Source organism: Vulpes vulpes, chromosome 2 (assembly GCF_048418805.1).
Source record: "Vulpes vulpes isolate BD-2025 chromosome 2, VulVul3, whole genome shotgun sequence".
NCBI classification, from domain to species: Eukaryota; Metazoa; Chordata; class Mammalia; order Carnivora; family Canidae; genus Vulpes; species Vulpes vulpes.
Genome location: NC_132781.1, coordinates 48,927,128 through 48,948,459, shown reverse-complemented (window position 1 = coordinate 48,948,459; position 21,332 = coordinate 48,927,128). Strand labels below are relative to the sequence as shown.

The window sequence follows — 21,332 nt, the reverse complement described above, 5'->3', positions numbered from 1 at the left end:
CGGAAGCGCGCGACCGAACGCTGTGGGCTGACGCCGCAGGGGCGGGGCTTCGAGGGCGGGGTCGGAAGTGACGACAGAAGCAGGGGGCGGAGGCCCAAGATGGCGGCTATGGTATTGGCGGCGGCGCGGGTGCTGCTTCGCGGCTCTGGCTCGTGGCGCTGCTCGCGGCTGAGGTGAGCCGGGGGCGCGCCGGGGGCCGGGGCGGCGCGCGTCCGCCCGAACGCTCAGTCTCTGGCTTCCCCATGCGCAGACGCGGCGCCGCGGGTTCGGGCTGGGGCTTCGGGACCCCGGCCTCGTCTCCGAGGCGCTGGGGGCACTTCCCTGCCGGGATCCCCGGCCCCGGGCTCCGAGCCTCATCCGCCTGTCCTCTCCCGGGCCGCTGGACCCTCTCCCGCCCAGTCCTCCCGGCCCGACGGGGCTGTCGGAGGCCACGTGTCCTCTCCGCCCCGGCCCGGTCCTGCCGCGGGGCCCCGTCGTGAGGCCGAGCCCGCGGGGCCTCGGTGCCGCCTGGACTGCAGCAGGCGCCGCGCTCTCCCCGCCCCCGCCGCCCTCCCGCCTTCTTGGCGGCGAGCAAGCCCTCTCAGGCCACAGTTGGTGGGGCCCCTCCCTGGTCCCCGGCGGCGGGCGCGCGGACCAAGCGGGAGCGGTCGCGTGAAGGCTTCCAGCTTCAGGAAGGACGGTCTGGCGGCAGGTAGCGGGACAGGGGCTTCAGGCAGCGTGCGGAGGGTGGCCTGTCCGAGCAGGTGGCATTGGTAAGTCAAGAGAGGAGGAACGGAGAAGGGGCAGCCGCAGGGAAGGCGCAGGTAGGAGCAGGCCAGGCCAGACCGGGAAGAACAGCTGCTTTGCGGTGAGTACGGAGTGTGTTTAAGGGTGCCGCCAGCAGGCCACCACGAGGGGCCCTGGGGGTGGGGTGGGGAGGGCAGCTGGGGGACAGGGCGTTGAGAGCTTTGGCTTCTGTGTGGACCCTAGAGGGGCTGTGTGTGAGAGGTTAACCCGCATCACAGTGAGGTGCTGTCACTACTGTCTTTTATGAGAGACAAAGAACTGATTTCGGCCCAAAGAACTGATCAACTGGCTGCAGGCCCCTGGGCCGAGCCTGGATTTGTACCTAGCAGTGGGGCTCTGATCACTCCTGTGTGTCGTCTCAGGGTGTGTAGAAACAAATCCTCAGAATGGGATGCACTGAGTTTTAACGTGGGCAAAATGTGACTGTGGGCACCCGGATGGTCACCACAGGCTCCGCGGTGTCAGGTTTGCTGTAACTGGGCAACCTCTCTGTTTAGGTCCGGTGCCCCTTCGCGCAGACAGTTCAGTGGTGGTGGTGCCTATCCCCACGTCCCACTCTCTTCCCCCTTACCCGGAGTGCCTAAGCCTGTTTTTGCTACAGTCGACGGACAAGAAAAGTTTGAAACCAAAGTCACCACGCTGGACAATGGGCTTCGCGTGGCCTCCCAGAACAAATTTGGACAATTTTGTACGGTAGGAAGTAAGTACTGTTGGTGGTGTTATGGATCATCCTGCTTGTTTTCATGCCCACATACTTCCGTTGATCGTTGTGCTTAAACACATTGTCTGTAAGTTGTGTTCTGTGTGGAAAAGTGTGATACAGGCCCTAAAAACCAAGTACGTGAAGCACTGAGGCGCCATGGTGGTAATGGGTTTTTCCCCTTTCTTTCTTCCTAGAGTTCTAACACTTTTCTACCATAAATACAAAGCATACAACTCCATGGGTGTCAGTACACAGTGCAGCTGTGGATATGTAGCCCAGGTAGCAGATACACTGTCACCCTCATGTAATTAGGTCGGCCTGTCTGATCATGTTCAGTGTTAAAAGTTTCTTTTCATTATAACGTTTGGCTTAACCTCTCAATTTTCTCTTTATTGCTAGTTCTTATTAATTCAGGATCAAGATATGAAGCAAAATATCTTAGCGGAATTGCTCACTTTTTGGAAAAATTGGCATTTTCGGTCAGTGTCTAATTTGTAATTTTTGTGACTGTATTTGAGAAGAGCCTACCAAGTTTTATTGTTTCTAAAACAGTTGTTTTAGTAAGTGACAAAATTGCTAAGATAATCCTGCTAAAAGATATTTAAGTTAAAAGATAATCTGATTTCAGAAGTTTTAAAAATAAAAGTAAATTTTTTTCCTTAAAAATTGCATATTAGAGGTGGTTTTTGGATTGCATACTTAGGTGTACTTATTTATTTTCACTAGTCAACTGATCGATTTGAGAGCAAAGATGAAATTCTACTTACATTGGAAAAGCACGGGGGTATTTGTGACTGCCAGACATCAAGGTACGCCAGCTTACTTTGCATCCATGGGGAGCTGTGGTTCTTATCCTTGGTCCGAGTCTGACTGAAACTCATGCCCTGAAGAGGCTGTGGAGGTTAGCAGTGAAGAATGGGCCTGGCCTGGGCTGGGTCGGGTGGAGAATTTGGTGGGCAAAGCATGCAGACAGCAACACTAAGAGCAGAGAACATGCTGGAGGGCCAGGCAGCCCCCAGAGACTCCAGCTGGGTACTAGGGACACAGCAGAGGGCTGCACAACAGGTCATGGTTGCAAGAGCCAGACACTGAAGACTGGTGGGAGCACTGGGATGAACGAACAACTAGCCTGATCTGGAGTCAGGAGAGGAACGACTGTAGCAAACTTGACCTTGGACTGGTCTTGAGTTTGCCAGACCAGCTGAGGGGAGGAGGCGGCTCAGACTCTGGGAACAGCATAAGGAGAGACTCAGCCAGGAAGAGGCAGTGGTCTTCTTGTGGACAGGGAGAGGTCCAGAATGTAGCCAGCGTACACATGTAGGGGCCTGTGGATAGTGCAGGTGGTGTTGGTCTGCCAGATGTGGCTCTGTCCGTAGCCACATGCAGCCATGTATACTGCATGTGCACCAGACAGTTGGGGCCACAGATAGGAAGCACGTGATGAACCACCACCCCCCCCCAACCCCCCATGGCAGGTATCCTGTGCTTGGGACGTCTCAGAACTAGCTCTTGTCCATCCTGCCTGGGCATCTGCTTTCATTCCAGCCCGTGCTGGAAGTTACGCTGTGAGATGGGACATACCAAGTGTGTACTGGTCTTCAGTGTAGAATGGGGAATGGCCCCTGCTGGTGTCCCCTGCTGTGACCTTTGTGCCTGCTGTCATGGCTGCTTTCCAGGGACACCACCATGTATGCTGTGTCTGCTGATTCTAAAGGCCTGGACACAGTGGTTGGTTTGCTGGCTGACGTGGTCCTACACCCCAGGCTCACAGGTGTGCCCTGGGCTGCTGCATGAGAGGGCTGGGGGCTGGGCTGTTGGGAGGCACGTGGAAACCCTGCCCCTGAAGATGAGCACTGTGTGCAGCCCTTGGGGTCGATTACCAGTGAGTTGGCCCGGTTTCCTTGGAAATAACTCTGATGGTTGGAAAGGCCTTTATGCTTAATACATTGACAAAGATCTGTGTCTTCTGACGTTTTTAGTTAAATTGGGTCTTTCATTTTTTTTTTCTAAGTTTTTATTTAAGTACTCTGTACGACACCCAACATGGGGTTCAAACGACCCCAAGATCAAAAGTTGCATGCTCATCTGAGTGAGCCAGCCAGGTGGCCCTGGGTCTTTGACTTACTTTTTTTTTTTTTTTTTAAGATTTTATTTATCTATTCATGAGAAAGAAGAGAGATTGAGACAGAGGCAGAGGGAGAAGCAGGCTCCCTGCAAGGGAGCCTGATGCGGGACTCGATCCCAGGACCCCGGGATCATGCCCCTACCTGAAGGTAGACGCTCAGCCGCTGAGCCACCCAGGCGTCCCTTCAGACTGTGTTTAAACAGTTGGGCTGGTGTGCTGCCAGAAGCTTCTATGTCCCTGTCTCCATCCCTTTCCTTGGCCTGGTAGTGGCAGGACTTTGAATTCTATGTTTGAAGTGGGCCAGAGTGGGCTATGCTGACTATTGCCACCACGGTGGCTGTACTCTGGTCATGTTAGCCTGGCCATGTGGTTCAGGGCCTTAGTGCTGAGTTAAGATCTTTCCAGTACATACTCCAGGTAGCTGTTGAGGTGGCAGTTGTGATGCTGGACTGTGCCTCTTGTAAGCACCTTCCTGCATCCCAAGTGACTTTATCCTCACAGTGGCCCTTTGGGGCATACAGGTCAGGGGCCTGAGTGCCTCTCATGGGAGGGAAACTGGGGCTCAGAGTAGGTCCAGGTGGCTGCCTCAGGGCCAAGCTGGACAAGAGGCCCACCTGCCCACATGGTGGTACCCCCCTCACTGACACAGGTGCCCCTAGGTCTACCCCAGATGAAGGCCAAGGAGACTGCCAGTGTTCTCCAGACAGGGACACTTGGCCCAGCCTGGCAGCCTAGGCCCTGCACCATCTCTCTGCTGGCTGGTGTGGTCTGAGCCTTGTCTGGGTTTTTTGTAGACGAAGAAATTGAGATGACACGAATGGCTGTCCGATTTGAGCTGGAGGACCTTAACATGCGACCTGACCCAGAACCACTTCTCACGGAGATGATTCATGAGGTACTGGAAAACTCTTAAGCATTCTCCCCTACCTCCGTGTCAGCGGCCCTGAAGCTGCTCACAGGTTATAGGTTTGGACAGAAGCTTCATTTCCATGCCTGCTTCTCATGCAAGTTTCTCACGTTCTCATTTTTTTTTTTTTTTTTAATATTCATGAGAGACACACAGAGAGGCAGAGACACAGGCAGAGGAAGAAGCAGGCTCCCTACAGGGAGCCTGATGTGGGACTTGATCCCAGGACCCCGGGACCACGACCTGAGCCGATGAAGGCAGACACTCAACCCCTGAGCGATCCAGGCGCCCCTGACATTCTCATATTTATAGTAACAAGATCTTAATCTGTTTCTACAATGAACTTTTTACTTGATGTGGGTTTTTTTTCAATCTTCTTTTTGGAGAGGTAGACCTTATTGCTTTTATAAACACACAGAACTACTGCTAAACTTGTGAAGCTAAGTAGCTGTGGGTTTTTGCTACCACAGCTAAGGTCATAGTATCTCAAGGGAGGAGACTTGGCCATGGTCTCTCTGTCATCTATTTCTCCCTCTTTTTATTAGGCTGCTTATCGGGAAAACACAGTTGGCCTCCACCGTTTCTGCCCCACAGAAAACATAGCAAAGATTGATCGAGAAGTGCTTCATTCCTACCTGAGAAACTATTACACCCCTGACCGCATGGTGCTGGCTGGGGTTGGGGTGGAGCACCAGCACCTGGTGGAATGTGCCAGAAAGTACCTCCTGGGAACCCAGCCGGCCTGGGGATGTGAGAAGGCTGTGGATGTCGACAGATCAGTAGCGCAGTATACTGGGGGTGTTGTCAAGGTAAAGCAGTTTCTGGACTGTTTTTGGTTTTTGGGGTTTTCTTAAGTATCTGTTTTTGTGTGTTCTCAGCTTTATCCTGCAGGTGTTGGAATTAGCTATGCTTTTGTGGCTTTACCATAACACGTCGTGCCAGGGTAGGACATGTTTCTTGCTTAAAACCCAAGTGCGTGTTAGGAGTGAATTTAGCTTCACTGGAAGGCTAAAGGATCATTCTTGCCTCTAGAGGGAGTTTATGGATGTTGATCTAGGATTTCTATAGAACCATGGTGGAGTTTTTTTGCCTATTTTTTTTATTTTAAAGTAGGCTTCACACCCAGTGTGGAACCCAACGTGAGGCTTGAAATCAAAACCCTGAGGTCAAGAGTTGGACACTCCACCTCTGAGCCAGCAGATGCCCCTGGAGCTGTTTTTAAATTCATGTGACCTGAGAGGTTTTTGAGGCCTGCTTGTTTTTCATGTGGAAACACTCTTCACTCTCTTTGGTTACAGCTGGAAAGAGACATGTCCAACGTCAGCCTTGGCCCTGCCCCATTCCCCGAGCTCACACACATCATGATAGGACTGGAGAGCTGTTCCTTCTTGGTAAGTCTTAGCTGGGTCCCACCACATCTTGGAACTGGGGGTTACCTCCCGGCCAAGTTCTGCCCTCCCATGTCCCGCAGGAGGAAGATTTCATCCCCTTTGCTGTACTGAACATGATGATGGGAGGCGGCGGCTCCTTCTCAGCTGGCGGGCCTGGCAAAGGCATGTTTACCAGGCTCTATCTCAATGTGCTCAACAGGTAGGTTGGATTCCTCTCACTTGGCTGTCCCAGGGTCGCCAGGCCTGGCCAAGGGTGCTTTTGGGCTGTGACACCACCTTCCAGGTGTCCCTTTGTCCGCGCTCCCTACAGGCACCACTGGATGTACAATGCAACCTCCTACCACCATAGCTATGAGGACACGGGCCTTCTGTGCGTCCATGCCAGCGCTGATCCCAGACAGGTGAGGGCCAGCCCTGGAGCTAGCAGCTTCTACTTCCTGTGCAGGTCATGTCTCAGTATACAGATCTGGTCTCTGAGAGCAAGGAGGTTGTTGCCACGGTGGGAAAAGATAGGCTATCAGGCCCAGATCACACTCTTCATCTGTACCTTCTTTCTTAAAGGTTCGAGAAATGGTAGAAATCCTCACAAAGGAATTTATTTTAATGGCTGGAACTGTGGATGTGGTAAGTATGGCATAGAGCTGTCTGCAAATGTCCCCACAGTGCTGGCAGGTTAGAGAACATAATGTGGGGGTGGCTGGCAGCAGGTCCGTCCTCTGTGCCCCCAGCACCAACATCCCAGCCAGAGCAGTGCAGCCCCCTGGGTGGCTGGGGCCTACAGCTGAGCTCCTCCCCTCCTCCCTTGTCAGCATGGAGAACAGTTGTTGCCCTGCCAGCACCGGGTGTGTTTGCACCTTCTTGGCCCCGCATCCTCCTCCAGCTTCCTGGAAGGAATAGTGCAGAGCGGTTTTGTGTGTCCTTTTCAGCCACCCTGCAGAACCATGTGAATTAGAGGCATGCCACATGGATCAGTAGGCCACTCAGGGTAGTTCTTGAGCTCTCCTCTAATTCCCATTTTGTGTTTTGTTCTGCTTTTTTGTTTTTATTTTGTTTTGTCTTTAAAGGTTTTATTTCAAAGTAATCTCTCTCCCCAGCATGGGGCTGGAACTCATGCTCCCAAGACTGAGAGCCATCTGCTCTGTGTACTGAGCCCACTGGGTGTCCCGAACTCCATTTTATGTTTTAGTCTAAGTCTTTGTTTCCTTGTTTTTTTTTGTTTTTTTGTTTTTTTTGGCATAGTTTTGATCACCTTACACATTTAAAGATCTTGTTTCTTCCTGGACTGGTGCTGGCATGAATAAGCAGGTTCTGTATGCACGCACATAGAAGGCCCCAGAAAAAGAGCCCCAGTCTGTGGGCTGAGTGCCTCTTGGGGTTGACGCACAGCCTTCACCTGTAGATCTTCTTTCCTATTCAGTCCATGCTTTTTGCAATAGTCCCATATTCCCTTTTTAGTCAGAGAAAGAAGGGTAGTTTATTTCTGTATTTTATTTTAATTTTCAAGATTTTATTTATTTGAGAAAGAATGAGCTGGAGGAGAAAGGGAAGGAGGAGAGGGATAGGGAGAAGCAGATTCCCCATTGAGCAGGGAGCCCCATGCAGGACTCCATCCCAGGACCCTGAGATCATGACCTGAGCTGAAGGCAGGCACTTAGCCATCTGAGCCACCTAGGCACCCAAGAAGCATTGTTTAAAAAAGATATATTTCGAAAAAAAATTTTTTTAAGATTTAAAAATCCGTGGGGGTGGGGGGGCTCCATTAACGGCCCACTGGGAAGAAGTACTTCCCACTAACATGAAGCTAATTTGAGATATGTTTTAAGTATTTACCTGGAGTTAGAAAAATAGAAAGGACTTGTCTGAAATCAGGAGTCCTCATGCGTAGACAATGACATGGAACCTCAGCAGCTGCCTCATCTCTAGCGTGTGTGCTCTGCTCGTGCCTGGCAGCTCCTTAAGGCAGGGCACCATCATCTCTTACCCAGCTGCGTTTCTGTGCCTTCTGGTTTCCAGCTGACCTTTGTGAATGGAACTCACCAGAGTCACGGATTTCAGTTTCAGACTTGGTCAGAGAGGCTCAAGGCCCAGACTTAGTAGATCAAGTTGGTCCCCTCAGAGTTTCCCTAGAGGACACAGGGAACATAGTTAACCTGGGCGCCATGCCTGGGGTCTGTGTGGTCTGTGCCCCCCAACCCCGGTCTTCCCCTACCCCCACTCCCACCGTTGAATTTGTCTTCCTTGTGCCTTGCCCATGATTGGGCGATGGTATGTGAACTGCTGCGAACTGAGCCATGTGACTCAGTGGTTGAATCCCAGGTGGAGCTGGAGCGGGCCAAGACACAGCTGATGTCCATGCTCATGATGAACCTGGAGTCCAGGCCTGTGATCTTTGAGGACGTAGGGAGGCAGGTCCTGGCGACCCGTTCCAGAAAGCTGCCCCACGAGTTGTGTGCGCTCATTCGTGAGTACTGTGCTGCTGTGCCCAGAGCGGGCTCCCCCTTACCCTCCCAGGACACAGCCATGGCCCTGGTTAGGTGTGGCTCCCACACTCTTGAGCCCTCGTCCTGGACCAGCCCTGACTTGTTCACTGGGTGCAGACCCCTGTGACCCTAGCTTTTTTCCCCTTGTGAAGTGGCCTTTATCACTGCTCCAGGTTTCTTTCTTTTTTTATTTTTTTCAGATTTTATTTATTCATGAGAGACACAGAGAGAGAGAGAGAAACAGGCAAAGGGAGAAGCAGGGGGGCGGGGGGAGAGAGAGAGAGAGAAACAGGCAGAGGGAGAAGCAGGCTCCACGCAGGGAGCCCAACATGGGACTCGATCGTGGGTCTCCAGGATCAGGTCATGGGCTGAAGGCAGCGCTAAACCACTGAGCCAGATGGGGTGCCCCTGCTCCAGGTTTCTAAGCAGATTCAATGAGATAATGGACATAAACGTCCCACATGGGCCTCGTGGTGGTGCCGTCTGTGACGCTGTGGCAGGTGTCCATGGCCTCCTGTGAGTGACCTACAGGAAGTCCCTGAGTTCTCTGTCAAAATTTTACTTACTTGTGACTCTTTGGGGGACAGGTTTATCTCTGCTGCATCAGCTCTTCAAAGGGTCTGTGACCCCACAAGGGTTAGGATAGCTCTGTGGTGACATTTGTTAACTCGTGGCCACTTCAGCACTTGCTCTGTCCACAGATGGATCCTTACCCAGCCCCTTGGGGAGCCCCTCAGACCATGGAGCATGGCAGCACCCGATCTCCCTAAGGCCTCATTTTTTTGTAGCAAAATCAGGCTACCTGTCAGTGTGTTCCCAGGGTGTGTTTTTTGTGCCCAGGCAGCTGTGCTTCCCGGGTCCCTCCTCAGAAGGCCGGGCTGCGTGTGTGGCCACTCCTCTATGAAGCATGGGGAGGGGAGTGTTGTTTCCTTCCTTGCAGACTCTCCATGGGGGTAGTTCTGCAGACAAGGAGCTTTTCTGTTCTAGATGCATCAACCTCTCTGGGTGGGCACATGTTTCTGCATTTGAAAATGATTCTAAACCATTGGTACTTCCCTGTTTACCAAGAAAATCTCCTGTTAGTTCACCCTGACTCACAGTACAGTCTATGCATGGCTGAATCTGGATCCCCTGACGTCCGCAGCCCTGCCTCGGACCCCTGGGTCTGTAGTGACCACAGCCACACCAGGAGACAGAGTGTGTGCAGGAGTCGGGCGTTCCTCTGAGGTCTTTTTGTTCCCTGTGCCAGGCAGCGTGAAGCCAGAAGACATCCGGAGAGTTGCCTCTCAGATGCTTCGCAGGAAGCCTGCAGTGGCCGCCCTGGGCGATCTGAGCCACCTGCCAGCCTACGAGCACATCCAGGCGGCGCTGTCCAGCAGAGATGGGCGCCTGCCCAGGACCTACCGGCTCTTCCGCTAGAGGCTGGCCAAGATCTGGCCTGGCTGTGGGCTGTGGACTCAGCGTGTGTTCACACATGTCTCTTTGGGTGTGAGTTTCAGCAAAGATTCATAAACGGTGCAAACCATGGGACTTTTCTCTTAAACTCAAGCAAATTTAATGTTGCTGAGTATAGCTTAGTTTCTGATTTTTTTTTAATACATTTTTTTTTTAAGATTTTATTTATTTATTCATAGACACACAGAGAGAGAGAGAGAGAGGCAGAGACACAGGGAGAGGGAGAAGCAGGCTCCATGCAGGGAGCCTGACGCGGGACTCGATCCCGGGCCTCCAGGATCACACCCCAGGCTGCAGGCGGCGCCAAACCGCTGCGCCACCAGGGCTGCCCGAGTTTCTGATTCTTGGCTATCAAGTAGGCCACTTGGTGGAATAAAGGTTTGCTTTCACAGCAGCTAGAAACTGGTGGAGCCCAAGAAGGTTCAAGGCTAACTGCTGTAGGCAAGCAGGTTAATGTTCTTAACCTGTGCTCCGTGCTCCTGGAGACCAGCAGTCATGAGGTGGTCAGTGCCAGCCTGTCTCCCCACAGAGGCTGCTGGCCTGTCCACTCTTCCCAGCCTCCCTGGGCCCCCGGGGAAGGGTAGGAGGACCTGGTTTGCTTCGTGGAGTGTTTTCTCAGCACAGTGTTGCCTTCACGCTCAACCAGCAGCATCCCTGAAACAGGGCCAGGAGCAAGCGAGATCTTTCCCTGGGGGTCATCCAGGTGGACCCAATATTGTGAGGCTCTTCATCCTTTAATTGTAAGATGTGTTCCAATTGCAGATGTGTCTGAATGCACAGGATGGGAGATGGGATTTCTTAGATCCATTGGGAGAGCAGAACTGGGAGCATGCTAGGAGGTGGAGCATTCGGTGGCCGTGGGAGTAGTGCCATGGGACATTGGGTAGCTTTGTGGTTCTCAAACATGAATGCACACAGAGCCCATGTGGGCCACCGATGGTGGCTGCAGGGCCACTGGTGGCCCTGGCACTTGGCAGTGGGGCTGTGCAGCATGTGGCTGCAGTGCCTGTGGGAGAAAGCCTCCTGCAGCCTCGGCCGCCCAGGCAGGAGGGCAGGGCTGTTTTGAGGAAATCAACACATAACCATTACTTCAGTTATTTAATCCACTTACTCTGCCAGAGTCCATCATCCTAGTTTGATGTCTTTCCAGCATCAGTGCCAGCGCTGGCAACTGTGTTTTGGGGACACCAGGCTCTCCGTGCCTGCTGGGATGGGGCCTGAGGGAGACAAGCTTGGCTCAGATGGCAGGTGGGCAGCAGTGTGGACTATTTGTTTCTGTGGTTACCCTGGTGGGGATGGGATGGGTACAGCATCTCAGGGATAGAGGTCAGGAGCTTAGCCGTGCGGCAGACAAGCTATAAACTGGGGCCAGAGCTCAGGAAGACACGAGCCCCGGGTTGGGGGTTGAGGGGGTAGCCAAAGCACCAGCACCACTGTACTTGAGCCCCTGACCAGTCTGGTGATACCCAGACCCAGGGGTCGGTTTGGAAGTTGGCACCAACTCACATGGCCTGCTTCCCCACTGGTTCCTTCCCTGACCCCATTAGGGCACCCCTGCTCACCCAGCCAAGCCCCTCTCCCCATTCACAGCCCCAGGGCTATCCAGCTGTAGGCCCAACAGGTGCCCAAGGGAGGCCTGGTGCAAAGCAGAGCCTCGTGTAGGCGATGAGAGCTGGGTTGTAAAAACCACCCTTGTCTCCTATTTCTCAATTCTTTCTGAAGCTGGTTTTCAGAGACTGGCCTACTTTGTCTTCATCCAAATTTTAATATGAATTTCCAAGTGAAACCTGTTCATCTAAATTCTCCTGGCTGCTCCTAAGTGAGTGTCCTGACTTGAGACCTGTGGCCTCAGGTGTGTCATGATTCTTGAAGACATGAAGCCCTAGCTCAAGCCAGACTCCTGCACACCAGCACCGCCCTATTACTTTCCATCCAGTAGGGCAGAGACGGCGCCTGGGAAAATGCATAACCGCTGCCTCATCTCCAGGCCTTTCCCCACAAAAATCTGTAACAGACATTTTCAGTTTGTGACTCAAAACTCAACGGCACATTTCTTTGAACAAAGTTTTATACGATCTGAAGTTTCTTAAAAGTCTGATGACTCTCATGAATGGATTCTCCCCTCTGTCCAGAGACTGGGCATCTGGCTTCTAGGTTTGGAAGCGAGCACTAATAAAGTGGGTATAGTCTCCTTAGGAAGTGACTTCATTTGCTTGTGGTTCACTCAGGTGTGGGGTATCCCCTTCTCTCTGAAAAGCTCTTTCCAGCCAGCCCCTTGACTGGGGAGGTGGCCAGGTGTGGAGCAGATCACAGGGGAGCCGCAGTGTACACATTTCCTGCCTTTGAACTGGACACCCATGTTTTCTGAGAACATGAGAACAGGCTGAGTGTACAAATAATTTCTAGGACTCAATCTTTCGCCAGAAAGAACTTAAGATTTAACATGAATTTATTTAAAAATATAAAATATGGAAAAATAAATAAAAGGCTAGATTGCCCCTTGGTTTTCCCACATTCACAGCCTGTCTCTAAGAGCCACTGTGGGCAATGATAAGCTCAGCCCTTGAAAGAAGAGATCTGGAATGTGGCGGGGACACTCTAGCTTCCCCTGCTTCCTTAGGCCAGGAAATGCACTACTTAACGTTAATGCTATTTGAGGCTGACGATATGTAAAATGGTCTGAAATCACCAAAACCAGGAGAGGAGAGGGAGGTGGTTTCATGGCTGGAGGGGCCAGGCCATCCCCCCAAGACAGGTGGCCCTAAAACAGGCCAGGCCTCATCCAGCGGACAGTGGACCACGTTCCCTCCTTGGAAGTCAGTAGGCTTTGGCCTGACTCCCTGGCCTGGGTTTGGTCTTGGTGTACTAGGTGGGAGGAGGCCCCTGCAGCTCCCTCGCTTAGGGACCCAGCCCCCTGTGCTCAGATGGGGAAGGGCACGTCCCAGGGTGCACCACAGGTCAACTCGAGTGCTGCAGACACGGGCTGGGGGGGGGGTGGGGGTGGGCAGAGGGTGCTCCAGGCCATGTCCCACCCAGATGTCTGCTCCGAGGGACGGCGTGGCCCATGCGTCCCATGTGTGTGCTGCCCGCAGGGTAAAGGACATGCCGTTAGTGAGTGGGGCTGGTTCGTCTCGGGCACTGCCACGATGCTCTTCAGCCACCTCTCAGGTTCTTGGAAGGAAAGCATGTGAACCTCGAGCCGTCGGTCGTCGGCTGCCTGGAAAGGGGGAAAGTCCCCGACAGCCGCCTCTTCCATCTTTTTAGGGGGCTTTTGGTCAGATAACCTTGCATGGAGGCAATAGTGGTCCTCGAGCAGACCTCAAGACACGGTACAGATCGTACTCGAGTGCTGATTCTTCAGTGCTTGCTGTCTCTGGATTTCTTTGGAAATCCGTCTTTTGATTCCTATCAAGTACAGCTCTCGGTCAAACTTGCCAGCAGCTAGCGGGATGCTGTGGAAGAAGGGGCGTCAGCCAGGCGGGCCCGGCTGGTGGCTCAGCCACCCGTTCCCCGCGGGACTTGGAGACCGGCTGCGAGCAGCAGGTGCTCCCCCCCCCAACCATGGGGCTGCCACCTGTGTGACAGCTGCTTAAGAGCAATCCTGGACCCACCTGGGGTGCCGCCCGTTCCCAACCCCCAGGCCCCGAGGCCAGGACATAGGAGGACATGTGTCGAGGGTACTGTACTGACTTGTCTCTCCCCGGCCTCACTTTGACCCGGAACAGGCCGTACACGGGGCGGTGGTCAGACGTCTTGATGCCAGGGCAGGAGGAATACCTGACTGGACAGATGTCACCCTTATGGCGGCTTCTGTACATGACCCGGTCCTGCAGGAAAGACCCCATACACAGGAGCCCCAATGCCACACAGCTCGGCCTGCGTGTCTGTCACCTCGGCCTTGCTCACACAGTCCCCAGGCAAATCTCTCTGGAGCCCATGCCCAGAGCCCCTCACCAGAGCCCGTTGCACCCACAGGTGTCCAGGCAGCAGGTGAAGCTTGGCTGTGCTGCAGGTGGCATCTGCTAATGCCCAGGCCCATGAGTAGGCAGAGGCCGAGGCCGAGGCTCCAGCCCTGTGCCCCAGAGCCAGATGCAGGTGCCCAGCCTGGAGCTGCGGGTCCCGTGGGGGCCCCTCCCTTCGCCCGTGCAGCCAGCAGCTCCAACCAGTGATAGCATGGGGCATGTGCCCCACTGTCCCAGGCCCAGCAGACCACCCTCAAAAGGGCCTGTTGGGAGGGCACTGAACCCAACCCCAGCAGTCTCAGAGAGGTGTCACTAGCCCAGGGCAGGCACCGCATTCAGGGGTCCTGTCTGGCTCAGGGGCCCATGTCTGGCTGCACCCCAGCAGGCCCTGTGGCTTGTGGGCACTGCCCTCACACCCAGGCCTTGGCCACAGAGCAGGGCCACACGGGGAGGACAGGCCGGCACCAGGTGCGTGCTCACCGTGTAGGATGGGGTCCTTTGCTTGGAGGTGGTGTCGTAGGAGTCCTTACCAATGTCGAACTTGTAGGATGGAAGAAAATGGATGTCTGGCTCCTGGAAGCCCTTGAAGATGGACCCTGGCACAGTCACAGCCTCTCATCAGCCCCCTCGCTGCCCCTCCTTGGGGATGGGAAGGCCGCACCTCGCCCCCGAGACCTCACCTTTCTTCATTTCCTGGGTGAGCTGGTCATGCTGGAGCAGAGCAGACACCTTCTCTACCAGGTCCTGCTTCAGGATGGCCTCCACGGCCACACGCCCACCACTCAGACGGAAGTTGAAGTCTCCAAACCAGAACACCCCATCAAACCGGGTGGTGACATCCGCTGCAAAAGGAGAATGCCCATGAACCCAGCCCTCCCCGTGCTCACCATGCCTTAGCGACAGGGACTGGTCTGGTCTGTGTCCCGCTCCAGCTCCCTGAGCCACAAGCAGGGACTCCCCAGGGCAAGGGGGGAGTGTGCACCACGGCCTCCTGGGCCCACAGTCACATTCACCATCTCTTGTTTCAAACAGCAGCAAACACCGGGGACGGCACAGCCCTCACACTCACAGGAGCCCACCCTTCCCTTGCACACTGCCTCCACCAGGGCACCATCCCCGAGGGGCAGCCAGGAGGCAGGAGGGCCTGTCGGAGGGGCTAGTGGGAAGGACGCAGACCCAGCTCGGGAGGCTGGGCTCCTCGTGGAAGGGTCACAGCTTGTGAGGAACCCACTGCCAGGCCGTGTTCAGAGCTAGTGACTTTCTAGACTTTTCTGACCTTGATTCTCAAAAGCTCTCCAAGTTTACTCTCACTCAACTACTTGGAGAATAAGGACATGGACATGGGCACATGGACAGGGCCTCACCGGCATCAGAGCGGTAGGGGCTGGTGTCAGGCACACTCTTGGGTAGGGCCAGGCCCTGGATGGTTCTGCTATAGTCCAGCAGCCTCTCGCTCACCTTCCCGTCACCAGCTATGAGAACAGAGCATTAGGGGGGGGCTCTCCGGTGGGGCTTCTAGACATGAGGGAGCCCCTGCCCACCAGATGTGCTCAGCAGGGGCCCCATACCCTCCTCTTCCCTGTAGCAGGGCCAAGTGCCATGAGACAACATGGTCCCAGGTGGCGGGCCCCCTGTCTTCCAGGCCTCTCCCGGCGGAGACAGGGGAGCAGAGTCCCTGATGCCTGGGACTTACAGGTGAAATGGGATGTGATGAAGAGAAAAGAGGTGCCGAAGAAGGTGAAGCTGACGCCCAGGGCCCCCTTGGTCTTGATGTGAGATACCATGCGCGTGGTCACCGTGGAGCTCTCCACCTCTGTGGGACAAAGGGGTGGGCTGACTGTGGCCCGGAGGCTGGGTGGGGTGCCCAGGGTGCTGGCACAGGGCAGGGCAGCCCGCATACCTGAGCAGAACCAGATGAGGTCCCTGCGTATGAGCACGGACATGTAGAGTGCCCCATGGGCTACCGAGTACAGCGTGACATAGCGGGGACCCAGTGTCTCCTGCAGGCGCGTCTCCCACTCCCGCCTGTGGAGGGAAGTGGGGACAGCTGGGGAAGGGGCCAGAGCCTCCCAGCCCCACAGCCAAGAGAGCCCGGCCATCTGGCCTTGTCCTGCAGGGCCAGTGGCGTCTATACAAGCATATGAGGGCTCCTGGGCCACCTTGTCCATCTTCAGTGCAGGCCCTGCAGCCTGAGTATCACCCCCCACAGGGCTCTCGGGCCACAGCAGCTTCAGCCCCAAAGGCCGCCTCAGAGCCGTTCACAGGGCCTAGGGGGGCTGACTGGGGCAGGGGTGCCCTACCTGTCGGAGCAGCCCTCCTGGACCCCGATGACATACAGGTCCTGGGCGTAGTCAGCCTCAGCAGGCAGCAGGAGCTCATCCAGGTTTGGGGGCAGCTCCTGCAGAGGACCGTGCCTAGTGGGGCTCCCACTGGGCCTGTGGTCCCAACCTCCCCCGCAGGACGCATCCAGGGGTGCCCAGGCCTGGGCTGGCATCTGTGCCCCTCCCTCACCATGCAGCCCGTGCCCCCAGATATGCCCGGACGGGGCACGGTGCTCCCAGATGTGAGCGCTCCTCCACCCTGCGGCCGGTTGCACGTGCACTGGGCTGGCCTCCAAGCCCTCGGGGCCCTGGACGAAGAGCGCCATCCCACACATGGGCACGGCATCCGAGGGACAGCAGTGCCGCCAGCCTGTGCACCTGCCTCCTTCAGCCAGAGGAACAGTCACTTCTCTCTCCTTCTGGGGGCTGTGTCGTCAGGGCTCCTGGTTACTCAGCCAAACCTCGTCCCCTCCCCAGGGTCTGTCCCCAGGGCCAGCCTGGGGCACTACTGTGCGGAGTGAAGGGCCTTCTGTGCTGTCGTTCCCAAGCACGGTGGCCCGTCTGGGCAGCAGAAGGCACTCGAGACGCCACCACGGCAACCATTGCCCCACTGGGCGCTAGGATCACCCACCAGGCAGGAAGTCCACACCCAGCCCCAGAAATCAGAGCACCCCATGTGCAGGGCATGGCACCCACCAACCCAAGGATGGTCCTTGCAGTGATGAGGGAGTACTAGGGAGACACAGCTGAGCTGCAGAAAAAGCCAACGACCCAGCATCCAGGGGCCCCTAAATCAAGAGCCAGAGATAATGTGCAGACCTCTGGGCCAATGGCTGTCAGGACACAAGGCACCTGTCACACCAGAGCGGCTGGAGGCCACCACTGTCCCCTCCTCACAGAAGCTGCCCAGTGACCCCGAGGCGACAACTACCAGACCAGGCCGTGCAGGCTCACTGATGGTCACAGTTGGCCCCACAGTGGGGAGGTCACATGGGAGTAGGGGCTCTTGGGAGTCTCTGTCCCCTTCTCTCCATCTGCAGTGAGCCTACAGCTGACCCCAAACAAATGTACGCGTAAGTCATTGGTCTCTTCCCCATCAGGCCGTGGGTGAGGCAGGTACCTTCCAGCCAAGGGGCTTCTCTGGGGGTGACCCAGGCGCTAGGGAGGCCGGGCAGATGGTGCGCAGCCTGGAGGCCCCAAGAGAGGATCTGAGTGGGAGCGGGGCACATACCTTCTGACCTTGCATGTTCCAGGTGGCCACGAAGAGGGCCAGGTTGCGGTCTGGGAAGTACCGGGCCAGCTCCTCCGCCCCCATCAGGGCCCCACTTGCCAGGAGACTCCCCTCGAGGTAGCTCCTGCAGAGAGAGGGCAGGTCCAGAGGGGACCAGGTGCAGGGACACACTGGGGCACGCCTGCCAGCCTCAGGCCCCTCACAACGTGGAACCCTGGTTTGGGGAGCTTTCCCAGAGCTGGGGTTTCCTGAGGCTCTGCGGGTGGCATGTGGCATAGCCACAGTTCACTGTCCTCCTGGAAACCCACTGCATTCACAGCCCTACAAACACCAGCACAAGTTCAACTTTTTCGTCACCTCCTGTGACGAAGGACGTGAAGGTGACGTCTGGGTTCTCCCAATGGGGCCTGTAGGCCTGGCCCTAGCCCGAAGCACCCTCTGCCAGGGGCTCGCCTCTCCCTCCACGTAGCATCAGGGCCCAGAAAGCTTCAGGGGCATGTCCACCCTCATGATAGTGGACGCTCAGGACACACTTCAAGGGTTGAGCAGCACGGTGCATGCAGGGTCACAGCCTTGGCCGTGGAGCACCTGCCACTCTGCCCGCCCCTGACAACACGGCCTACAGGGCTCCGGGACGGGCCACCTTTCCGTCAGAGCCCTCGAGAAACCAGCCCAGGGATCCCTGAGTGGCGCAGCGGTTTGGCGCCTGCCTTTGGCCCAGGGCGCGATCCTGGAGACCCGGGATCGAATCCCACTTCTGGCTCCGGGTGCATGGAGCCTGCTTCTCCTTCTGCCTGTGTCTCTGCCTCTCTCTCTCTCTCTCTCTCTCTGTGTGACTATCATAAATAAATAAAAAAAGCCAAGCCAAGCCAAAGGACACGGGGGCCCAGAAGCTGGAAGAGCCAGGAAGGACCCTCCCCTGGAGCATCTGAGGGAGCATGACCCTGCGACATCGTGGTATCTGACGTGAAGGCTCCAGATGTGGGAGACAATATAGTCCTGTTGTCCTGAAGCTTGTGGCCATTTGGTTCCAGGTGCCCAGACACCAGCGCACTGACCATCCCAGCTTCCCCGGTGCCCTGTCCAGCTGGGCTGGTGCTGGTCTGGATGGCGGAGGGCAGCAAGTGAGGGAAGTGGGGCCAGGGCTATACCTGGGACCTTGGGGGCCATGTTGGGGAGCGGGTGGCACAGAGAACCCCAATTTAGGGCCACGGCCCCAGCTGGGAGCAGAGGCCAGGGCCGACCAGTAGGAGGGGCCAGAGCTGTGAGCGGGCTGGTCCGGCTCAGAAGGACCAGGCAGGGAGACCTTTTCAAGCTGTAGCTGGGCACCTCGTTGTGCACCCCACGACCATGGTCCCCAGAGATCAGACGCAAGGGCTTTGGCGATCTGGGCACAGAGGGATGTGGGACACCTGGTGTGTGAGTGAGGCCAGAGGCACATGGGAGAATCCTGAGTGAAGGGAGGACCGCAGGGGAGGGTTCTTCTGAAGCTAAATAAAGTCAATGTGCTAGTTGACAAGGTGGCTACTGAAGTCCCACAAAGGCTGGACACCAAGCGTCCTCTGTGTGCATGGGGCCAGTGCGGTGTTCAGCTAACAGTCCCAGAGCCTCAGAGGGATCGGGACGGGACTGGAAGCAAAGCGCAGCCAATCCGGCCCTGCCTGCCCTCCTGCCGCCAGCAAGTGGGCCCCAGGGCCCCCCTATCCCACCGTGAGGTCAGTGCGGTCACAGCCCGGGCTGCTTGCCAGCCAGGGGCTCCAAGGGCTCCTCCTCTGCAGCCACATGGGGAAGTGGGAGCACCACTCACGGTGACAGCCCCACAGCCGCACAAATGGTGGCACAGATTCACGCGCTGAGCCCTGGCCCCACTTCATGACCTGACAGCGTGAGAACAAATGACACACGGCACTGTGCACAGGTCACGTCCACATCTGAACCATGGTTCACAGGCACGTGCGCCCCAAGTGCTGCTGAAGCATGGGGAAAGTTCTGGAAGGGGTGTCCCTCCGGAAAGGAGCTGGGAGGTGGGCACTTGGCCTGCCCGTCTCTGTGCCGCCCTATTCTAGGAGAATACCCTCCCATGCTGCTTGTGGAGGTCCACACACGCTAAAGCAAAGGCCACGGTGATGCCCCCAACCCCCAGAGCCCCTACCTGCTCCGGACGTCCTTGGCGCGGATGGGCGCCAGGAGGCTAAAGGAGGATCTGGCCTCACAGACGAGGGGGCTTGGGGGCCAGCCAGGGCCCAGGCTGCTGTGGGCACGGAACAGTCTGCTCTGTAGGTGGGGCTTGCCATCAGCCGGACCCGAGTCCACTCTGTGTGTGGGCCGCAGGGACTCGGGGGCCACCTTGGGGTCCACAGGAGGCAGCCTGACGCTGGTCTCGGCCACGGCCCCGTCCCGGTGCAGGAGGTCCAGGGAAGTGCTGATCATTCCAGAGATACAGTGGCCCCATGAGGAGGGGCTGCCACCTGCGCTGTCCTGGGCCCGGCGGGATGTGGGGATCTCCTGCAGGGAGGTACTCAAGCAGGGTGGGGACCCAGGGGGGCCGGGAGGCCTGGGGACCTCGTCCTGCAAGGAGCCCCTGGAGCCACCGGTCCCACTGCCGGCCGCCAGGTCCTCCGGGCTGGTCCGAAAACGCCGCCGCCTCCACGCTTTCTCGTCCAGTGACAGAGCCCGCTCCAGCCTGGGCTGCAGCGGGGGCTTTGGGGTGAAGGGCTTTGCCTTAGCTTCTGGGTCCTCGTTGCTGATTTGTGCCGGAAAGGTCAGAGGGAGCACCGGGGTCCTCTTGGGATCCTGACCGTGGTTGGTAGGCAGGGGCCCCAGGTGGGGGGCGACGTCTTTGCCTGTGCTTGGGAGCTGTCCCTTGAGCATCCTGTCCTCAGGCTGCGGGGCAGAAGCCTCTGAAGGGCCCAGGCACGCCAGCTTGCCAGTTTGGACGGCATAGCCTGGGGCCAGAGCTCACAGGTAGGAGCTGACCGGCCCAGCAGGGACCCGGCTCCTGCTGGGGCTGCCGGTGAAGCCCAGGCTCAGAAGTCGCTGGGCAGGCTCTGAGGAGAGAAGGCGCAGGGGCTCCCGTTGGGGCCTGGGGCGCACTGGTAGGGGCAGGGCCAGCTGCTGCATGGCCAGGAACCCTGAAATCCTGCAGTCCACACAAGAACCTAAAGTAGAACCGTGCTATTAGCCTCCTACAGCCTTGGCCCCAACGCCACGTGACTGCTCCTGCCCAAGCCCCACTGCAGGGGGACAGGGACAGGCCAGCAGCAGGCTAGCAAGTACGCAATCAGACGCTGGCCTGTCTTCCTCCTGGGAGGTGGGTGCAAGCTGGCACCTCTCAGGATGGGCCTGCTCCTCTGTGGGGCGTCAGGGGCGGAGGGGGCGACCGCAATCCCCCAAGGTCAAGGCCAGTTCGTGCAGCCTCGAGGGGTCTGGTCCCTGCGCCCTCACTCACTTGCGGGCCCATCACCATCACTTGATCCCACAGGCCCCGCCCAAGAGGGGCCCCTTTGGCCGGTCGGCGGCCCCGCTGCCGCCAAAGCCCCCTCCTCAGCACCCACGAGCCCGGGCGGCCGCCGCAGGGTCCCCTTGGGGTCCCCAGGGAAACAACCGTGGCGCAGGCGACCCGCCCCCAGCCCGTGCTCCGGCCCAGGGGTCACCCCGCGCTCCGGACGGTGCCCCCGCCCCGCCCAGGGGTCACCCCGCGCTCCAGACCGAGCCCCCGCCCAGGAGCCGCCCCGCGCCCCGCACCTCTGCCCAGAGCTACCCCGCGCTCCTGCCGAGACGCCCCGCGTCCACCTCTCAGCGCCGCCGGCTCCCCGACCTTGCGGGCCCGGCCGCTGCTCCCGGGCAACGGGCGTCCGGACTCGGTCCCTGCAGCGGCCCCTGGCGGCCGGAGGACCCGGCGCGCCCGCGAGCGCAGAGACCCCGCCCCCCACCCGCGGCTTCCCAGGCTCCAGGGGGGCGAGGCACACGGC

General features: G+C 57.2%; 2 protein-coding genes across 6 annotated transcripts; one reads left to right on the top strand and one right to left on the bottom strand.

Annotated features, from left to right (window-relative positions):
- The first annotated feature begins 34 nt into the window (after window positions 1–34).
- Window positions 35–12,042, top strand: PMPCA (peptidase, mitochondrial processing subunit alpha). The gene is made up of 13 exons (XM_025982081.2): window positions 35–173; window positions 1,284–1,486; window positions 1,889–1,968; window positions 2,216–2,298; window positions 3,166–3,260; window positions 4,409–4,509; window positions 5,067–5,330; window positions 5,820–5,912; window positions 5,993–6,111; window positions 6,223–6,313; window positions 6,474–6,536; window positions 8,229–8,373; window positions 9,642–12,042. Exons 1-13 carry the CDS (start codon window positions 100–102, stop codon window positions 9,809–9,811), a joined length of 1,581 nt encoding a protein of 526 aa, XP_025837866.1. The 5' UTR covers window positions 35–99; the 3' UTR covers window positions 9,812–12,042.
- A 220-nt stretch (window positions 12,043–12,262) lies between these two features.
- INPP5E (inositol polyphosphate-5-phosphatase E) lies at window positions 12,263–21,245 on the bottom strand. 5 transcript variants are annotated; one of them, XM_025982079.2, is made up of 11 exons: window positions 21,106–21,245; window positions 19,514–20,519; window positions 17,362–17,485; window positions 16,110–16,207; window positions 15,710–15,834; window positions 15,503–15,622; window positions 15,174–15,281; window positions 14,490–14,651; window positions 14,290–14,405; window positions 13,538–13,674; window positions 12,263–13,299 (listed from the first exon to the last, which is right to left on the bottom strand). In XM_025982079.2, the coding sequence occupies exons 2-11, from the start codon at window positions 20,230–20,232 to the stop codon at window positions 13,167–13,169; spliced, it is 1,842 nt and encodes a 613-aa protein (XP_025837864.1). In that variant the 5' UTR covers window positions 20,233–20,519; window positions 21,106–21,245; the 3' UTR covers window positions 12,263–13,166. The 5 variants fall into 5 exon arrangements, with proteins under 5 accessions (XP_025837864.1, XP_072604215.1, XP_025837865.1 ...); XM_072748114.1 differs by having other exon boundaries at window positions 16,110–16,438; window positions 21,106–21,242; XM_025982080.2 differs by having other exon boundaries at window positions 21,122–21,230.
- Between the last annotated feature and the right edge of the window lie 87 nt (window positions 21,246–21,332).